Below are 16920 nucleotides of genomic sequence, written 5' to 3' on the forward strand. Positions count from 1 at the left end.
CCACCCGCCTCGGCCTCCCAAAGTGCTGGGATTACAGAGGTGAGCCACCACGCCCGGCCAGTTGATCGGTTTTCAAAGTGGGAAACCGAAACTGACGAAATGGGCCACTGGACGGAGAAATTCTGGAAGTGAGAGCGCTTCCAGAGCACCATGCAGTGACACCTCACAGGGCTGAGGATGGGCAGAATGCGGAAAGGAGGACAAGGAGGCAGGCAGGGGAGACGCCCTTTCACAAATCTCCTCACAGCCTGATATTCTTTCATTATTTTCAGGATATATATGATCACATTTTAACTTAGTGTGCAACATGTACTGAATAAAAAGAAGATAATGCAAAGCAATTCTCCAACACAGTAAAAGGTAAGTGACCCATGTTTACAGTATAATCCCCTTCTAATACCTTCCACACACACACACACACACACACACCCATTTCATTTCTTTGCATTCAGTGTGTATTAGTCCATTCCATTCTTGCATTGCTATAAAGAAATACCTGAGACTAGGTAATTTATAAAGAAAAGAGGTTTAATTGGCTCATGTTTCTGCAGGCTGTACAGGAAGCATGGCTGGGGAGGCCTCAGGAAACTTACAATCATGGCAGAAGGCAAAGGAGAAGCAGACATGTCTTACCTGGCTGGAACAGGAGGAAGCTGGGGAAGGGAGGTACCACACACTTTTAAACAACAAGATTTAGTGAGAACTCTATCACCAGAATAGCACCAAAGGAGGAAATACGCCCCCATGATCCAATCCAATCACCTCCTCCCAGGCCCCACCTCCAACATTAGGGATTACAATCTGACACGAGACTCGGCTTTGGCACACAGATCTGAACCATATCACAGTGTAAATACGTTGTTTATGTATTTAAGATTTAGCTTTTTCCTTCCAGTATCATCTTAGTTTAATAAATGTCAGAGAACACATTTAACCACAGATGTCTTTCTGGGTTGCTAAGATTATATACATATATATATATATATATATATATAAAATAAGTATAATTAAATTCCTATTTTAAGGGCTGTTTATAGCACTAATTTCTGTGTAAAAACTCACTTCCTGAAAGTTCTAACCTAAAATGTGACTAAATATTAGGAACATGAGAAAGCAATGAAGGAAGCAGAGTTGAAAGATATATTTCTTCATTTTCCAATAAAGTAGCACATACCCTACTTATGAACAACTAATCCTCTAGAATTTATCTTTTTGGCTTGTTTGTTTAAAAAACGAAATTAACAACACTGGCCTTTCTAGCAATGGGTTAAGCAAAGGAGAGTTTGGTTATTTAACTTTATTGATCAACTAATTAGATTAACTTTTTCATGCGTGGGCTACTGTAGAAGGCTGCCTGCCCTAGAATGTCTGCTATTTGACCTTTATTAAATCCTTTTACTTTACTTTTTTTGCTAAAGACCATCCTCTGAATTGATATATCTACTAAAAGGACTTGTAAGATGATTTATACAGTAATATTGACATTTTTCAAAATTTGATTAATTTAATAAAATATGGAATTTATTGGTGGCTAGAAAATTAAATGACCTATAGGGTACTAAATATAGTTGATATGGTTAAACATAGTTGATATATTTGTATCTTTTTTTATTAGATGTATTAATCTTTTCCCTGGTACCTACTATTTTCTAGCGGTTGTGAAAATTGGGGCAGGAAAAGGTTTATTTCACGTGGCTGGTCTCAAAACCTGGTTTTCATAATATTTTGAAAAAATTTTTAAATTAAGTGCAAAGTTTAATCAGAAATTCAAAAATATTATTACTTTCTGTCCTCATATTTATTCCTATTATGTGATACTTCTTTTTTTAAGAGACAGTCTTACTCTGTTGTCCTCTACTACCTGGTACTTTTAGGTTTTACATAGATTTCGGTTTTAGATAGGAGATACTTAAAAATATTAGTATATCAGTGCTGATTGAAATAGAAGCTGTAAAACTTTTTGAATAGTGCAACTAAAAATAATATACATTTAAAAGGAAAACTAAAATTATAAAGTAGAAACTTAAATTTTCAAAAACTGACTTATAGATTAAAAAGGTCTTTTTCAACCTTGCCCATTGCAGCTTCGTTTAGCTTCAGTCCAGTCCTTTATCTTGCATTTCAGTCTCACCATGTATAAAATGGAATTAATAACAGAAAAGCCCATTCTTTTATTTTATGTATTTATTTTGAGACAGAGTCTTGCTCTGTCGCCCAGGCTGAAGTGCAGTGGGGCGGTCTCAGCTCACTGCAACCTCCACCTCCCGAGTTCATGCCATTCTCCTGCCTCCACCTCCCAAGTAGGTGGAACTACAGGCACTCACCACCATGCCCGGCTAATTTTTTTGTATTTTTAGTAGAGACGGGGTTTCACCGTATTAGCCAGGATGGTCTTGATCTCCTGACCTCATGATCTGCCAGCCTTGGCCTCCCAAAATGCTGGGATTACAGGTGTGAGCCACTGCGCCTGGCCCTATTTTGTTTTTATACAGCATTTCTTGGATATCATTTAAGTGCAATTTTTAGATGTACCAGAATCCAGTGGTGCAATGAGAATAGAAGATGGTAGCATGTTTACCTTTTATTGTTCTAGGTGGTATCGAAATTAACATACGGCTCAGAATATCACCCTGGAGTCTTGACCAATGACGGTGAAATGATTTGTCAGCCTGGAAATTTTCATGTCCTAAACATATACCAGTTACGGGAGTGTTCATGATTTAAGAATCATAGGTATTCTATGACTTTCTGGCTGCTCTTAAACATTTGTCAATAAACTAATGTTGGTTGGCACCTACAATGAGGTGTAGTTTAGATATTGATATACCACTCATACATAATACAAATGGGGACTTTTAATGACAAAAAACGAGAATGATTCATATTAATTTAGAGCCTTCTATGTGTCCTGCATCACCCAGTAGGTATTTCACATATGCTATATGTTTTTTATTACAAAAATAACACTGCAGAGAGCCCATAACTGTTTTCCAGGAATCCTGAATTTTCTCTTTAGTGATGCTACATATACTTACTTTGGACATCAGCAATCTAACTGCCAGCTTTGCAAACTCATTCTTCAAGAGGCAAGTCATTCTCGGTAACAGCATCCTCAGGAATGAAGCTCCTGCAGCTGAGGTTCAGTTAACGCTGTGTCAGGGATCTGTGCAGCACGTGTGGAACCCAGTCAGAGTCCTTCACTGTGCAGGCACGGAGATGCCCACATAGTAAAAACTCGAGTCCATCGGGAAGCGCAGGAACTGAAAGGCATAAAGAAGCCGAGTGCTACAACATGAGGATGCCATTTAGACACAGGCGCTTTTCTGCAAGTCACCACACTTTAATTTTAAGAAAGGAGACTAGCGATCTATTGAATAATTCATTCCCTCATGGCACTGGTTCAACACCCCAGGCTCCTCTGCTGAGAAGCCTCCTTATGTAGCGGTACTGGACAAGTGCAGTAGAAAAGACAGAACCCAGTGGGAATGACAGAATTCTCTAATTGTCTGCAAAAGAGGAAATCCAGTTGGTGGAGAGAAAAATTATTTCCACATTGGAAAAAAAAGTAACGACAAAAATAAAAAGGCTTTGTCAAATATGGTTCACTCTTCTCATTACTTGCCTTAGTGTTTCAAAGATAAACGCTTTTTGTTACAACACATCACAGATAACGTAAGAACGCAACTTCGCCTGACTGAACTCTGCATGGGAAGACTGCTGAGATGTGTTCTGCAGCCAAAACAAAGGGTGGGGGAGGGGAGGGGCAGTTACAAAAAAGACCTAATGAAAAAAAATCCCTACAGTTCACAAAGCTTGCTACTGAAATTAATTTCAGGTTTCCACGTCCACGGGGACACGTACAGGATTTAAACTGACGGCTCACGTGGCATCTCTCAGGGCCAACTGGGGCGCATCAAAGCTTCCCCTCGACGTTTATTAACTCTGCAGTCCGTTCTCTACGTCTGCGAAGGATTGGCAGATAACAATGTGTCTGAGAGAAGAGGCGTTTTCTAAGGAGACACACAAAGGCAGTGGGACCCTCCAACCTCACTCTGTGAGAGGAACACCGCACAGCAATGCGGGGGCTCGAACACCCCGGGAGCGGCGGAGCGCGGTTCAGAAAACATGACCCTTGAAATGCACACCAAGCTTAATAACGTGTCGTCCTCGGAAGAAAACAGCTTGAAAAGGTCGGCTTTGAAGTGACCCCAGCGGAAAGGAATCACCCTGGAAGACACACGCAGCAGCCCCCGGGCAATGCGCGGGCGGGAGGAGCAGCGAGCGCGGGGAGCGCAGGGCCCTTCGAAGAGGGAGCTGCACCAGCCCTGCGCTCCGTACCTGTGCCGCCACGCCCACCTGTCCCCTGCTGAGCCCAGCACCGCCCATTTAGACCCAGTACCACCCGTCCGGACCCAGCACAGCCCGTCCAGATCCAGCACCGCTCATTTGGATACGGCACCGCCCGTCCAGACCCAGACCCGCCCGTCCGGACCGGACCCAGTACCGCCCATCGGACCCAGCGCCGCCCATTTAGACCCAGCACCGCCAGTCCGAACCGAACCTAGCACCGCCCATCGGACCCACCGCCCGTTCGGACCCAGCATCGCCCGTCCAGATCCAGCACTGCACCCCCATTTGGATCCAGCACCGCCCGTCCAGACCCAGACCCGCCAGTCCGGACCGAACCTAGCACCGCCCATCGGACCCGGCACCGCCCATTTAGACCTAGCACCACTCATCTGAACTGAACCTAGCACGGCCCATCGGACCCACCGCCCGTTCGGACCCAGCACCACCCGTCCGGAACCAGCACCGCCCGTCCCCACATCCATCACTACCCATTTGGACCCAGCACCGCCCGTCCCCACATCCATCACCACCCATTTGGACCCAGCACCGCCCGTCCCCGCCCGTCCGGACCGAACCCAGCACCGCCCATCGGACCCAGCAGCGCCCATTTAGACCCAGCACCGCCCGTCCGAACCGAACGTAGCACCGCCCATCGGACCCATCACCGCCCGTCCAGATCCAGCACCGCCCATTTGGATCCAGCACCGCCCGTCCAGACACTGCACCGCGCGTCCGGACCGAACACAGCACCACCCATCGGACCCAGCACCGCCCATTTAGATCCAGCAGCGCGCGTCCGAACCGAACCTAGCACCGCTGGTCGGGACAGAACCCGGCACCGCCGGTCGGGACCCACCACCGCCAGTCCAGACGGAACCCTAGCACCGCGCGGGGCCCGCCCTCCGGCACCTCCCTCCCTGGCGGCCGCGGCAGCAGCACCTAGCGGAGCGGCCCGGAGGTGCGGCAGCGGCGCGCGGGCGGCGGCGCGCACGGCGGGCGGGGGCGCGCACGGCAGCAGGCGGGGCGCGGGCGGGTGCGGGCGCCGGGCGCACACCGGCCGGCGGGGCTGAGGCGGCGCGACGCGGACGGAGCCCCAGGCGGAGGCCAAGTCGGAGGACGCGGCGCGGGCGCGGAGGCGGAGGCAGAGGCAGCCGCGGAGGCGGAGGCGGCCGGCGGGGGGTGGCGAGGGGCGCCGGGCCCCCGCGGACCTGTCGTCCTCGGCCCGTCCTCCAGCCCCGGCCCCGCGCGCCTGAGGAGGCGCGGCCGGGACCATGTCGGCGGGCGGCCGTGACGAGGAGCGGCGGAAGCTGGCCGACATCATCCACCACTGGAACGCCAACCGGCTGGACCTATTCGAGATCAGCCAGCCGACCGAGGTGAGCGCCGCCGGGCGCGGGGCCTGCGCGACCCCCGCCCGCCGCGCCCCGCCCCTCCCCCCCTGCCGCCGCCCGCCAGCCGCGGACCCGCCCTCCCCTCCCCCTCCCCCCACTCCTCCCCTTCTCTCCCCTCCCCTCCCCCAGGCCCACCGCGGGCCCCGGCGTCCCCCGCAGTCCCCGTCCCCCTGCCGCGGTGTATCCCGGGGTCGCGCGGGCCGAGAGGGGGCTGGCGGGGCGCGGCAGTCACCTGTTCCCCTCTCCGGCCGCTCACCTGGTGGCTCACCTGGGCCGCCGCCCTCCACCCTCGCGAGCGCGGCGCGGCCCCGGTCTCATCCCCGGCGGCGCGCGGGGCCGGCGCCCTCCACCTGCAGCCCGGTTGTGGCTCGCGGCGCCCCTTCGCCGTGGCCGGGATGGAGCCTGTGACGCGCGCTGTGCTTCGGGTTCATAAACTTGCAGGCTGCCAGCTGGGAGGGGAAAGTCAGTATCACAAAGTTCGGGAGGTGCGGGCTCCCTGATGGCACAGGCCCGGAGTCGGACTCCTCCGAGGAAAGGCGCGCCTTCTCCACCTTCGGGGCCGCGAGGAAGGGCCCTCTGCGGCGGCCTCTGCCCGGAGGGAGGCGCCGGCCCCAGGCTGGCTCCCTGAGAGGAGGAGGAAATCACGCTCGCTCCTGGTCTGGTAACAATGGGGCTTGTTTATAACAAAGCTGCTGAAAGCGTTCCGAGCAGCTTTTAAAAAAATGTTTGAGTCCAAGTCCACTAGGAAGGGCTCTGGAGAGGGGAGGGAGGTGAAGGGTCAGGGAGCAACCCTGTAAATCGCTCCGCAGGGGTCGGTTCCGCGCTCTGTTCATTCGGTGGCTGCACAGACTTTAACAGCATAAAAAACATTTCGCTCAATATTTGTGCCCGTTTAGGAAATCACTTTAATAGCGTCTATTTTTGATTTGTTGTAATAGGTGATTTATAGTTAATACTAGCTGTAAAATACTGGCTCCTAGGCAACAAAACATGTTTGGCAAATTTGAACATTCTTATGAAATTTAATCCTTTTATCATTAAATTCCACTTTATATTTTCGAGAAAATTTGACTATTGTTTCTCTGACTTCTTGAGTTTTTATCAGTCATGGGAAGGACTGTATTTCTTCTGTCTTCGTCTGTACCTGTGACTGCACTTGACGTGGGTAGCTAGCCATTTGTCTTAATCCTTAGCTGAATACTGACACACGTCATTAGGCTCAGGTTGCCAATTTGAGCATAGATGTTATGTGAAGTTACTCCTGATTCATTCATCTTCTGTAATGATTTTATGAGTTAGGTTGTAGTAAGCGAGTTAGTACTATGTACTTGTGCTCGTTCATAGTATATCTTTAGAAAGGTGACATGATAATTTAGTTTCAGGATTATGTTTTCTTTCAGAAGAATGAATTAATTTTTCTTTTTATCACAAGATTAAGAAAATTGACCATAAAACATTTTCTTGGTGTGTAGTTTTTTTTTTTTGTTTGTTTGAATGGATTTTTTTTTTTTTTTTTTTTGAGAGATTTCTCAAGTCTGGTGGAAAGGAATCTTTTTTCAGTTTAATAAAGAGAATTCAGCTTTTTGGGATTTCGAATTGAGTTAGCATTTAAAAAAGTCTCAAATCAGAAACGTTATAGTTCATTGATTTAATTAAATTCTATTTTAAGCACTCAATTGAAACTTTTTATTTCTTAGTGATATGACTAGTTTTTAAAATTGGCCTGTCATTTGGAAAGCTATTTTTTCAGTTATACTGTAGGTGAAAGTTTGCTTTGTACATACATTGAAGCAAAACAAGAATTGAAGGACTTGGAAAAAAAGATGATATATTCCATTTCTTAATTTTTCTCCCTACTCATATCTGAACATTTCTATTTTTAGAAATTATTCTTCAGAATTGTATTAGAAGCCTTTCATAATGAAATGAATTGGTTTTTAAGAATGTCCATATATTGGTTTTTTAGCTTTTTCACTGTATAGTGGCTGGCCTACGTTTCTATTTTCTTTTCTCGAGAACCTTCCTGTACTATTAAATTTATTATGGTCCTAGTTAAACTTTGCATTTAACATATTGTATCTTTTATTATGATGTAGGTAAACTTAATATGAGTAATTGTCTCAGCCAGTATTTCAAGGCCAACAGTTTCAATTTGCTTTGTCTAAGCTCGTGTGAATTTTTTTTAACCATCTAATGATTATTTTTACTCTATTTGGTCATCACAAATCCAATTTTGTAGTTTTCTGCAAGAACAGAAGCATTGTACTGGTCCTTATCAGATGTTCAGTAAATGTTGAACAAATTCACTGCAGGAATTGATTTGTAGAAATAAGATTTAAGCCTTGTATTTATTTACTTGAGTATTCTTTTTATGTGTATGAGAGTATAGTTGTGGGTTTTCTTTTGTTTGTTTTTTTTTTTTGGTATGGTGATAAGTATCTGTTTTCAAATTTTATAACTTCATTAATCATCTATGATTGGTGGTTTCAGGCAGCTTTGATAACCACTGATAATTTTGTGGTTTCTGTGTTTAGGAAGATGATAAACTTGGTTCTTTGGATTACATTCTTTTTTTAAGAAAATTAGAGTTATGTTTTAACATCATCCTGGCTAAGTTTGCTTTTTCCTTTGTATTCACGTTTGTGTTTAAAAGAAGGGCTTACGAAGAATAAGTAGGCTATCACGAGTATTTTTCAGGCTATTTGTCACTTGGATCCTAGATTCATTTGGAATTTGTAAAATGAGAGTTGATCTAAACCTGATGATGTTATTTTATAACCAGGAGATTGATGCTAAGCTAACTTAATGTCTTGATTACTATGAAAAGCTGTAGCTCACGGAAACTCCTTACAGTATGTATAGTCCCTCCTTTGCTTATTTTTAATGTTACGGCTTGTTTTCTTTTAGGGATTCCTGAATAATTACGGCAGCAGAGTCCTTTTAATCTTTCCTGTCACCTCTTCAGAAGAGGGCTTCTCTGGTTATCCAAAGGTCTCCCTGTTGGTTTTAACTTACCATGACTTGTCATTGCCATTGGTATGTCTGTCTCCCTCTTATTACATGAAGGCAAGAGTGTAGAATTTTCTTGAATAGTTGTTCTGTGTATTGCATGGTAGGGGCTCAATAAATATTGTGTGGAAAGAATGTCGAATATGGCCTTCATTGTATATACCTTTATTCATGACAAAATATGGGATATATGCTTTCTAAAAATTTAGTGAAGAGTGTTTATTAGGCCAGTGAGTATTTATGTTTTCATGTCTTATTCTTAGTTTTGCAAGAAGCTTACACTTAAATGCAGAAATTATGCTAGGTAATTGACTATTTCGCTTCATGAGATACTTCTTAAAGTCATTTATTTTTTATTGGATTTATTGTCTCCTTCTTGCCCTGATGGTAAAAATAACCCAGAATTTAGGTGGACACCTACGTATGCTTTATTACAGGTGAATACATTACATTTTAATACTCTGATTAATCAAGAAGTAATGTGGTGATTCATGTTTTCCAGAGATCTGTGTAAGAAATAACTTTGTCAGCAGAGATAGAGTAGAAAGTCTTCAGGTGAAGTGGTAATAATTGCATGACTTATAGCTACATCTATATTCCAGACTAATATTTAGCTTGTGAGTATGCTTTATCATACAACTGAACTATATTTGAAACTTTTTTTTTTTTTTTTTTTTTGAGTCAGAGTCCCACTCTCTCACCCAGGCTGGAGTGCAGTGGCGTGATCTCAGCTCATTGCAACCTCCACCTTCCAGGTTCAAGTGATTCTTGTGCCTCAGCTACCTGAGTAGCTGGGATTACAAGCATGTGCCACAACATCTGGCTAGCTTTTGTATTTTTAGTAGAGACAGGCTTTTGCCATGTTGGCCAGGCTGGTCTGGAACTCCTGGCCTCAGGTGATCTGCCTGGCCTCCCAAAGTCCTGGGATTACAGGCGTGAGCCACTGTGCCTGGCTGTCAATAGTTGTATTTTTAAATATTGGTACTGCTGAAAATCTGTTTCTGGTGACTGATGTTTTAATGAGATGGATGATTGCCAATGATGTATTTTTAGTATTTATAGGCATCTCTATTTTTTATTTTTGATAAGTTGAATCTCATTGGTGGTTATAACCTTTTAAAATCTTTTATTTCCTTTAATAACTGGTTGTTGTATGTTTGATTCAGTGTGTTCTTGTGAGTCTGAGGGACAGCTCTTATCTAACAGTGTTGAGTCATCTTAAGTTGAAACTATATCTAGGCTAGTTTCAATTTGCTATCCTCCTGCCAGTGAAAAATAATTTTATTTTACATAATTTGCAGACCTGATGGAAAGTAAGTGTTATAACTATAGACTTTTATAACACTATCAAACTGTGATTGTGGTTAAATTAATAGTGGCAGAATAGCAGAAGTGGGTCTTTCATATTCTTGAAAAACAGGGATCATAAATGATCAGGATATCACACCAAATTGGTGGGAAGCTTAAGAAACGTTTATGATTGTCATTAAGGATTTGATTGAGCAATTGTAGTGTATAAAGCATTATTTCTAGGTGTTGGTTAATCTGGTGGCATAGACTAATTTGTTTATAAACAGTTTTACCAGACTTGAATTTTGGTGTAATGTCAGACAGTATGTACTAATAAGTAGTATAGCATTTATTTTGATATAAACATGTTTATTATAAATAAAATGTATATGCAGGTAGCAGTTATTGAACATAAGAGACTGAACTTCTCAGTTGAAAATTATTTTCAGAGTAGATTGAGTCTTGATTTCTGCTGTTGTTCAAATGTTTGCTATTTCTGTTAGTTTTCTGGCTGATTGTGTATAGGATATACCCATTCACCTTGTAGATACTTAAGACAGGGATCAAATGTATCTGTCTGACCTACATTTACACTTGTAAGTTGGATACTAAGCAGTGTGCCAAATCCCACAGACCCTTTAACCAGTTCTGGGCATGTCAGAGTTGGCTAACGCTGATGTGCTGATAGGGCCTGAAAAATCTACTGGTGGGCTTCCAGTTCGTGTCTCCGTATGTAGGAATTCGTAGCAGGTGTGTGCATGTTCTAAAAATTGTACCGTCTTTGTTCATGAGTAGAAGATTTTTCTGAACATTTCTCGTTGTGTGTAACTGGGCTAAAGAGGTGGCAAGGGAGATCTTTGCCTAGCTCAAGTTACCTGGTCGAGATTTCATTCTAGCAACCATAAAAACATAAAATTCACTAATCATTTTGACATATGTGATTGACCAAAACCATATTAGAATTTAATTTAGAAAGTGAATGTGCTTAATAAAGTGAGAATAAGCATATAGAGAGGTGGTTCAAATATAAGCAGGAAGGTATTTTCCAGTATGTTTCCAAAAGTAAAGGATAATTTGAAGTTTTATACTTACAAATTTATGCATGTATGTCATGAGTGAAACTCTTTTGAGGAACTGAAATGGAATAGTTTACTATGGCTGGAAGAGAGCCAAAATTTTTGTGCTTTTGCTCACAAGAAATTTAATGTTAAAATTGTATGGCTTACAGAAAATAAGAAACGTCAATCTTGGTTGCACATGTTTACATTTTGCTATGTTTTTAGGCTGAATATGCACAACTTGCTTTACCTTGTAAGCGTCACTCCTTTCTAGTTAAGAGTGGCCATGTGGAACCCTGTGAGTGCAAGTGGGCACTATTAATAATTATACCAGGACAACAGCCATAAACTGGAGTTGTCTCCTTTAACTCTAGGTGTGAACAGGGTGGACTTGCTGGCACTGTTTTTGCAGTTTCTGCAGTTTCAAACTTCCTGAAGTTTATTAGTGCCTGGTTGACCTAGGCTGACAGGACAAGACCATTTTCACAGAATATTCAGACTTTTTTGTGTGTGTTTTAAAAACCATCTTCCTCTTCGGTAGGGTGGAAGCAGGCTGAAAAGTACATATTGCAGTTGAGGTTAGCTCTAGTCTAGCTCTGCCACTGACTATAGTAACAACAGCATGCTAGGTTGTTTCCAAATTAGGAAGTCGTGCCTTGTCTCCTAAAACTCCACCTGAAAGTGTCTTTGATTTTCAGAATAGAGGAAAGATTGACCCAACATTATGATCCTTGAAAAAAATGCTCATTTGTTTCTGTTGTTTGGGGGGTGTTTTATTGGCTGAGTGGTGCAGTGGGCTGTTTTATTCAGAATTCTAGCAAGTTCTCTTGCTTGATTTCATACATGTTCTATTAAAGGAAAATCAGGTGGTTTCTGCTCTTTGCAGACTTAAAACTTTTGGTTCTTCCAAGAATTTACTTTCTCTTTATTCTTGTTTGCTCATAGTGGTACTTTCCATTGTGGTCTACTTATTATTCTAGTTCCTGATTTTTTTATAGGAGAACCAACACAAATTCTGTCATTTTTTTCACTGTTACCAGCTTTTGGTACTGAGATTTGAGATTGCCAGTTTCACTCCTCTTCTTTGACTTTGGTTCTGTATGTTAAGTAGAGAAAATGAAATGGGAGTAACAATATGGTCACTCTCAGACACTATCCACAATTTTAAAAACATTGTATTTTTAAGTTTCATAATCTCTTATAAACATGCTTAGCATAAAATTCATAGATTGAGAAAATATCTTTCAAATATGTTATTTTAAATGTCGTTATTGTTATCCGAATAAAATTCCGAGTGCTGCAGACTCCTAGATGCTCATGCAGTATACCATGATTTTACATAGGTTGCAAAGAACATTTGTTTTTCAATAATGTGCTTTTACACGAGCTTTTTAGTGAGTTATTAGGTTACATTACATTTTTTACATTAATTTCATTGGGAAAAACTTGGAATTTTTTTAAAATTTTTTATTTCTGTAGGTTTTGGGGGAACAGGAGGTATGTGGTTACTTGAGTAAGTTCTTTAGTGGTGATTTGTGAGATTTTAGTGCACCCATCACCCTAGCAGTGTACACCGAACGCAGTTAGTAGTCTTATCCCTCGCCCTCTTCCCACCCTTTTCCCCGAGTCCCCAGAGTCCATCGTGTCATTCTTATGCCTTTGTATCCTCATTAAGTGCTCGCACTTAGGTGTGAGAACATGTGTTTGGTTTTCCATTCTTGAGTTACTTCACTTAGAATAATAGTCTCCAGTCCCATCCAGGTTGCTGTGAATGCCATTAATTGGAATGATTTTTGTTGTTGTTGTTGTTTCGGTTTTTTTTTTTTTTTTTTTGGAAAGGTATAAAACGTGATAGATGGAACAGTGGACTACATCTTGAATAACAAGTCATGGTGCATCGCACCATGAAAACACCCCTCCTGCCACCCATGGAACGATTCTTTTTAAGAGGCATTGGGAATAAAATCAGTTGTGTCAAGGATTCTAGTTTGAGCTTACTTTATTTTCATTTCTGCTATCCTCCTTTGGAAGATTCTTTTAAATACTTTTCGTACTGTACACGGTGGCTCATCCCTGTAATCCCAGCATTTTGGGAGGCCAAGGCAGGAGTATTGCTTGAGCCCAAAAGTTTGTGACCAGTCTGGGCAACACAGTGAGATCCCGTCTCTACCAAAATTAAAAAAAAAAATTAACAAGCAGGGTGGCACATACCTGTGTTCCCAGCTTCTTGGGAGGCTGAGGCAGGATGATTGCTTGAGCCCAGGAGGTCAAGGCTGCAGTGAGCTATGAAGGAGCCACTGCACTGCACTGCAGCCTGGGTGACAGAGTGAGACCCTGTCTCAAAAAAAAAAAAACACATTTGTCTGCCTTGCACTTTGAATGGTTCTTTTACTCACGTGTGATTTTCTTCCCTCGTGTTGATTATTAGGAAAATATTGATTCACTGAGTTATGCAAATCTACTAAATGTTGATAAATTTCCTTAAACAATATCAAAATGTTAACCTTTGTTAATATCACCACTGATCTCATCAGAAAAATTGTAAGTATAGGGAAGCCTTCAGACTCTCATTAGTGGATACAGGTTTTTTAAAAATTTTCATTTCAGAGCTCAAATTTTATTATTGACATCACTGTCATAGGCAGCACTTGAAGAGATAAGCGTGCGTTATTCATTTTTGACAAAATGTCTGTCAAATATCTAAGCCTAAATAAGCATAGTTGTTCTTTCAGTTAAAAAAAATGGCGTTCCATAAAAGAAGTGACCAATTCACAACTTAAACAATTGCTCATATACTTTTTTTTTGAGACAGCCATCAAGTTGTGGTATGCAGAAGTAGAAGGGCTTTATGTATGCCTCCCATTTTGGCACATAATTGAACAAACAAACATGTACTCAATTTTCAAGGAAATCAATCATTTTTTTCTGTCGTATCAAAGACATTCTTAAGTGAAACTGGCTTTGAAAAAAGTTTGCATAGTAGTAAAAAATACGTTTTGTATATAGTGCATTTTGGTGCTACTGCCTTGATTTGGTGCTAAGGTGCCATCAGCTATACTCATCATTGCTTTGACCATTCATGCAAATTCCAACAAAATGAGAAAGGCTAATACTGTCAAAATATTAAGAAAATAGTTTTGATCTCACAGATGACCTGAAAGGGTCTCAGAGAACCTTGGGGATTCATGGACTGCAGTTTATGAGCTGCTGCCCTAGAATGTTTAGTGATGAGTTTTAGGGCTGACTTAAAAAATATGTGTGTTCTAAGGTAGATATTGTGGTGTTTTCCAAGTAAGGCTATAATATAAACGTATAATATTTAAAATGTAAACATAGGGCTCATTATTATGGAAGTATACATTTCAACATATTTATTTTACCCATTATACATTTTCTGTATTCATAAATGCCTCCTTTTAATTTTTAGTTATCAGTGCTAAGATGCACACATTTACATTTTTGTTACTTGAGAATACTGGCCACAAGCTATTAGAGTGATGACCATCAAGTTTTATTATTTGAGTTCACTCGGGATGTGACCTAAGCCACACCTACTTATGGGACATTTTCAAGTTCTACTTATAGATCTTGTAGTTCAGGGAGCAGTGGCGTCTCATGTATTCAGCACAATGTGGAGTTATGCTGTTGTTTAATGTGGCTTAGGCCTTCTGGCACTTGTCTGCCCCTTCAGTCTCTGTCTCCCAAATATGAACTCTTGAGTTAGCCAACTGTCGGCTGTGTAAGGACGTCTTTTTCTCCTACTACGTTTAGTTGTGTTTTCCCTTGGCTTATTTCCTGAGAAACAGACACACAAACACAGACGGTATTTTATGTTCTAAGACCAATCATGCACGTATGGATTTTTAATACTTCAAAATAATATGTGGATATATTAAAAAAATACATGTAGCAAAAACAAAATATCAGAGTACTGCATTTATATTTAAGATTAGCATCACTTAAGATTAGTTTTATTTCTACTTAGTGGCACCTTGTTTCGCACAAAATATATTGTGTTGTTAATTTATGGATGAGTGCAAAGGCATTTTGAGTTTTTGAGTCACCCATTTAGTTATTATAGATAGCATTACTAAACTATTATGGTGCTACACAATCTTTAACCATTTAGAGAATCATGCTTATTAGCAAACATTGTTTTAATTTATCAGAACGATGTAATACAGATAAAAAATCCTAGTTGGTGAATATATGAATTTGTAATGGTTCTTTTGTAAATCAGCTAAGCTTTTGCTTATTCAGAACTCTGCCAGGAGTACCATGGACAGTGTTTTTACTGAATTTAATGTTTATGACCTCAAATATTTAAAAATGTGTTTTTAATTTAAGATTGGCAAAGGTGACTTCAGTGAGTTCATGGTACAATTAATGTGGTTTTTGTGCCAAACTTGCTGATTTTAATTTATACAAAATTAATTTTATTACCTTCATGACATTGTTTTGAGAATATGAAGGACAGTGAAATTAAGACTAGTAAATCAGGAAAAACATTAAAAAACATTTATGATATTTTATGGCTGATTTTTAATGTATATTCTTGAAAATGTGATTAGACGTGAAGGAGCTAGTATGTTTGATTCACTATAGTAAGATACATTTAAAAAATATTTGCTTCTTTCCATTATTCAAATATGCTTATTTTAGAGCATTTGGAAAATACAAACAGAAATAAAGGTAACAAATTACCCAGCATTCTGCCATCTGAAGAAATGAGTTGCTTTTTAGGCTTTTTTTTTTTTTTTAACATTTTATTTTATTTTGGAAAAAAGTTTGTGTGTATGTTTAGCGGTGTCTGCTTATTAGTTGTTTGCATCTTTAGTACTGAATCGTGTTTCTTAACCAGCCATGCCTCTGTCAGGAATCTAGTTTTTAAAGTCACCTAAGTTATTCTGATAGTAATTGTAATACATCACATGTAGTGAACATATGTGATATATACCTGACATTAGTGTAAATGCTTTGTGTATGTTACCTTTTTACGTTCTCCTGTGAGGTATGTCCTTTTGCTGTTCCCATTTCTGGATGAAGAATCCAAGGCACAGGGAGATTAAATAACTTGCTTAAGGGTATGCAAAACTAGTAAGCCACAGAGCAGTGATTGGAACCCAGATCCTCTGACTCTGGAACCTTCTCTTAAGCACTATGTTTGTAAAATCCAAAAATTTAAGGTCACTGCAATGAAACCAGTGTTTGGAAGTTTTATAGGAAAATAATTTCTAAGTAGAAAATTTAGGACATAATTTTCAGGAAGAACCACAGGCATAATGTAATAAAACATCTCTTCTGTTTTATTTGGATCATGTACTTATGTGCATATATATGTATTTCATACATAAATACATGATGTATTGATTTTCATCTAGACTTTTTAAAGCCCTATTATAATTTTATCATTGTGATAGTAGATTCTGTGTTTTGTAGCCAAGGTGACACATGCCATATTTTATTTTGTAACTATATACAAACCTTGTATCTTTTATAGCAGCCAGAAATTGGAATACGAGTGAGGAGTTCAGTGAAGAAGTCTTGATAGCTTCACTGATTACTTTCTTAGGCCTATAGGAAAGAAAGGAGGTCAAGACCTACCCAAGGTTTAGATGCCTTTTTGACAGCATTGGCTGTGATGCCGCATTTGTGGAGATCGTTGTGCCTGCCCATGCCATCTCGCCATCTCGCCATCTCGCTTAGTCCCTGTCCTCTTACTGGGCGTCCTCTTGGTACTGCCCTGCCTGATTTTGCTCTGGATGTTGCCCTAGTCCTTCCCTGGTCTGTGCTTAACAATTAAACAATAAACAAAATGTGTT

General features: G+C 41.2%; 1 protein-coding gene and 1 pseudogene across 14 annotated transcripts in view; one reads left to right on the forward strand and one right to left on the reverse strand.

Moving 5' to 3' along the window:
* Window positions 1–996: 996 nt before the first annotated feature.
* Window positions 997–4963, reverse strand: LOC129476782 (putative uncharacterized protein AFDN-DT; annotated as a pseudogene).
* Window positions 4964–5387: 424 nt separating this feature from the next.
* The window catches only part of AFDN (afadin, adherens junction formation factor), a 147873-nt gene continuing 136340 nt past the window's right edge, over window positions 5388–16920 (forward strand). For all 14 annotated transcript variants that reach the window (XM_055269593.2, XM_063623809.1, XM_063623812.1 and 11 more), the window contains exon 1: window positions 5388–5726. In XM_055269593.2, coding sequence (XP_055125568.1) covers window positions 5622–5726 — 105 coding nt within the window. In that variant the 5' untranslated portion in view covers window positions 5388–5621. The remainder of the gene's footprint in view (window positions 5727–16920) is intronic.

This window comes from Symphalangus syndactylus, chromosome 2 (genome assembly GCF_028878055.3).
Source record: "Symphalangus syndactylus isolate Jambi chromosome 2, NHGRI_mSymSyn1-v2.1_pri, whole genome shotgun sequence".
In the NCBI taxonomy this organism is placed as follows: domain Eukaryota; kingdom Metazoa; phylum Chordata; class Mammalia; order Primates; family Hylobatidae; genus Symphalangus; species Symphalangus syndactylus.